Source organism: Nansenia antarctica (genome assembly GCF_963989245.1).
Source record: "Nansenia antarctica genome assembly, chromosome: 8".
In the NCBI taxonomy this organism is placed as follows: domain Eukaryota; kingdom Metazoa; phylum Chordata; class Actinopteri; order Argentiniformes; family Microstomatidae; genus Nansenia; species Nansenia antarctica.
In genome coordinates, this window is record NC_137678.1 from 56990028 (window position 1) to 56993651 (window position 3624).

Sequence of the window (3624 nt, forward strand, 5' to 3'; positions counted from 1 at the left end):
CAGATTCATTCAACGAAGCAATTGGTCACTGGGGCAGGAAATAGTTGGCGGATTTTGTAGTTTTAAGGACACAATAGAAAAAACAGCCATACAGGGCCGGCTCTGGAGGTTAACTTGAAAGAGTGGAAACTTGAAGAGCCTCAGATGGCATTTGGGACCACGTGAAGACTATATAGATCAACAAAAACAAACAAATAAATAAATAAGTACATAAATAAAGAGATTTGACATTCAGTTAAACGTGACAAATTGGTTCCCCATGCTCCATATGGCTACGGAACAAATGTGCGAAGAATAAAGTTATCCCGGGAAGGGTTGACATTTAGAAATGTATTATTACCGCTTTGAGGGGGAAATTGAGCCAAAATATATCTGGATATCAGTTAATGGATGGAGGTCAAGCATGATATGGCTTCCTCTAACGTCAGCTTTCTCTTCATCACAGTCCTGCTCCCACTCCTGATACTCTCCCCTGCTTCCACTGGCTGTTTTCCTTCTTTCTTTCTTGGAACTAGCCGAGCTAATAACCAAAGAATGGTTCGTTATGCTAAGCTCTATTGGCCCCAGCATACAGGAGCTCATATCTTCTTCCCATTTCAAAGCGATGTGGGCTAAAGTGCTGTCGGCACTCGAGTGCCGTTTTCTGTTTCTCCTTGGCCCACGGTTAGACTAAATGGGCCTCGCTTCGAGAGACTTTCAAGTGGTTAACGTGGTTTCATTGAACCTTTTCTTTTTTTTCGGGCTTCTTTTTTTACGAGTCACAAAGGAGCCCGGAGGAGGTGGAGGGGAGAGTTGTGTGAGGCCTGAGCGATACAGGAAAGGCATTGAGAGAAATGTGACTGCTGAACCACTCGCCCCTATCAATCTATCCTGGATTTAATCCCCAGACACAGGCTGACATAGCCGAGGCCTCTTTGGAAAAACATTTGACCCTCCCAGCCGGGGGCCTCGAACTTTGGAGGAGAGAAAGAGGAAGCTTAGCTGAGATTCCTCTATTCAAAGTGTAACAAGGTGGTATGCATATTCTCTCTCTTCCCCCTTTCTGAGCTATTTTGATCACCAACTGGCTGAGAATTGAGACCATTACAGAAGTAGTCATAAGCACAATGATGATTCGAGTCTCCCATGCCACTTTTTCACTGTCGGGGTCGAGAAAGACTACCCTCGTTGACCCAATGCAGAGAGGTGTTTACGTGCTAACTGGGCTAGCAGAAACACCTCTCTTTGAACAGGCATCTGTACCCACAGAGATCAAGGGCTTGGTAAGGGACCAGGTCACAATGTGGTTTCCAGTCCTACACCAATAAGAACCGAGCCCCAACAGTCCAACCGGTTCTGCTTGGCTGACCTGACCCTGCCACGACACGGCTTCTAATGCTTCTAATGACCTGCCATGGAGGACCTCTCCCTGGACACGGTTATAAACGGCAGGAAATGCCGTTTTAGGGGTTCACACCTGCTTTTAAAGGGCTTGGTTTGAATAAGGAGGGGTGCCTCTCCAATAGAAAGCAGGAACGGATGCAGGCCAAAGTCTTCATACTGTTTACTGGCGGCTTGTTTACCGCAAGGCCAGGGGATGCATCAAGAAAGTAAGTTCAGTCTTATTGTGCATTTTGGATAACTGCACTTTCTATGAAGTCATACAGCAACTGGGAGTGTTTCCTGGACTTTGACGCATGTGACAAAACAACATCAAGGCAGCTGGCACATCAGAGTTTGGGATCGCCCACGGGACAGACGCCCTTCTAGACGAGTTTTGGGGGGATTTGATTATTAAAATGAGTTTGTTTTGTTGGAAAAATCCTATACCCTCCAAGTACATCAAACATCCCTTTTTCTTTTTTTCCCTTTTTTTTTTTAACTCCATGCCTCGTAAAAAACCCATAAGCACAAGCGTATGGAGTTCCTCCGGAGCCTGTGGAGCCCAGAGCTAATTTAATTACGTGTGCTTCTCACAGCTCAGGGGGGGGAAAGGCCCGCCTGCCTGGCCCGCGCCGTACACACACACACACACACACACACACACACACATGGCCCAGTAGAGTCGAGACCTTCTCCCATAAACGAAGATGATGAGGGGCAACAGGAACCGGGCTAGGAGAGAAGAGTAACCCAATAGGCTGTATATTTAGAGACCCCCCCTTTAAAATACCAGGCCGGCAATGTCACGTTGCTGTTTTTAGGGGGGGGGGGGGCAAAGTTTAGAGTAAGCGGTCAGTGTGTCGGACTGCGGGGCTATTTCCGCTTCCCAAGAGGTCAAGGGCATCTTTACATCCCCGACTTGAAAAGGGAGTCGGACCGACGACAGGGGTCTGAGGCAACAAACACAGGTCACAGGTATAGTTGTCTAGTTACCGCCTGACTAGTTGTAGACATGTTTAACACCCATAAGAGTAGGGCCTGTATATCTGTTTAATAGCTGCTTGGAGAAAAGTGGAGGGAGAAGTGACCCCAAATGGGCCGTTGGAAAACTACTGAGTAGTTTGTTGTTAAGAAGCTCTTTGTTCTTGCATTAAAACTCTCCACCATGGAAACTACATCTTACATGGTACTAGAGAACCTCACAGAAACGGATAGCTGTACAATCCTTGTACGTACAAGCCTTGTTATTCTCGCGCTGCCTTCAGTCATACGGGGTTAACAATCGTCAGTTCCCTCATCAAGTTTCTTCTGCTCTGTTTGACTTCAACGATGTACTGTAGGAGGGATTCGGTCTCTTACCTTCCGCGGAGAGCCCTTGTACGTTCACTCCTCTGGCATCCAGGAAACTAAGGCAGGCGTCCACATTCTCAATCTGAGGACAAAAGGAACGAAACAGAAACAGGAGATCAGCGACAGTCAGTCAGCGAAAGAGAACGAGACCAGAAGAGGAACTGTGGCCAAAGCGAACACAAAGTGAAACTATTAGCAGAGTGGATACTTGACATTGTGCCTCAATGTGCCTTATGTTATGTCCCACAGGGGGGATGGATATGGGCTACTAATGGCGTGTTGCCCATAAAGCAGTCCATTGTCTTGTTATGGCGGAGGACTGCCGTGACCCGTGTACGACCCTCGGTGACGGGGGGGGGCGGCCTGACATAGTGACCACAGTGTGTCCCACCTACACAGACCCCAGCCCCGGCTCGCGGCCGCCCGGGTCGGTATGCGTACAGTTACAGGAGCTGTGGTACACTGGAGGCCAATTACTACACAATACACGCCTGACTGACTGAGGGTACGAGAGTCAACAGACCCGCGCACCAACCAGCCTCTCTCTCTCTCTCTCTCTCTCTCTCTCTGTCTCCCTGCCTCTCTCTCTCTCTCTCTGTCTCCCTGCCTCTCTCTCTCTCTCTCTCTGTGTCTCTCTCTCTCTCTCTCTCTCTCTCTCTCTGTCTCCCTGGTTGCCAGCCTCTCTCTCTCTCTCTCTCTCTCTCTCTCTGTCTGCCTCTCTCTCTCTCTCTCTGTCTCTGCCCCAGCCTCTCTCTCTCTCTCTCTTCCCCTCTCTCTCTCTCTCTCTCTCTCTCTCTCTCTCTCTCTCTGTCTCCCTGCCTGCCTCTCTCTCTCTCTCTCTCTCTCTCTCTCTCTCTCTGTGTGTCACCCTGGTTGCCAGCCTCTCTGTCTCTCTCTCTGTCTGCCTCTCTC

At 48.9% G+C, this 3624-nt stretch overlaps 1 protein-coding gene across 1 annotated transcript in view; it reads right to left on the bottom strand.

Moving 5' to 3' along the window:
* The window catches only part of nav3 (neuron navigator 3), a gene marked incomplete at both ends in the record, with an annotated part of 108884 nt that overhangs the window by 104197 nt on the left and 1063 nt on the right, over nucleotides 1-3624 (bottom strand). Inside the window, 1 exon segment of the mRNA XM_080538546.1 lies at nucleotides 2722-2794. Coding sequence (XP_080394672.1) covers nucleotides 2722-2794 — 73 coding nt within the window.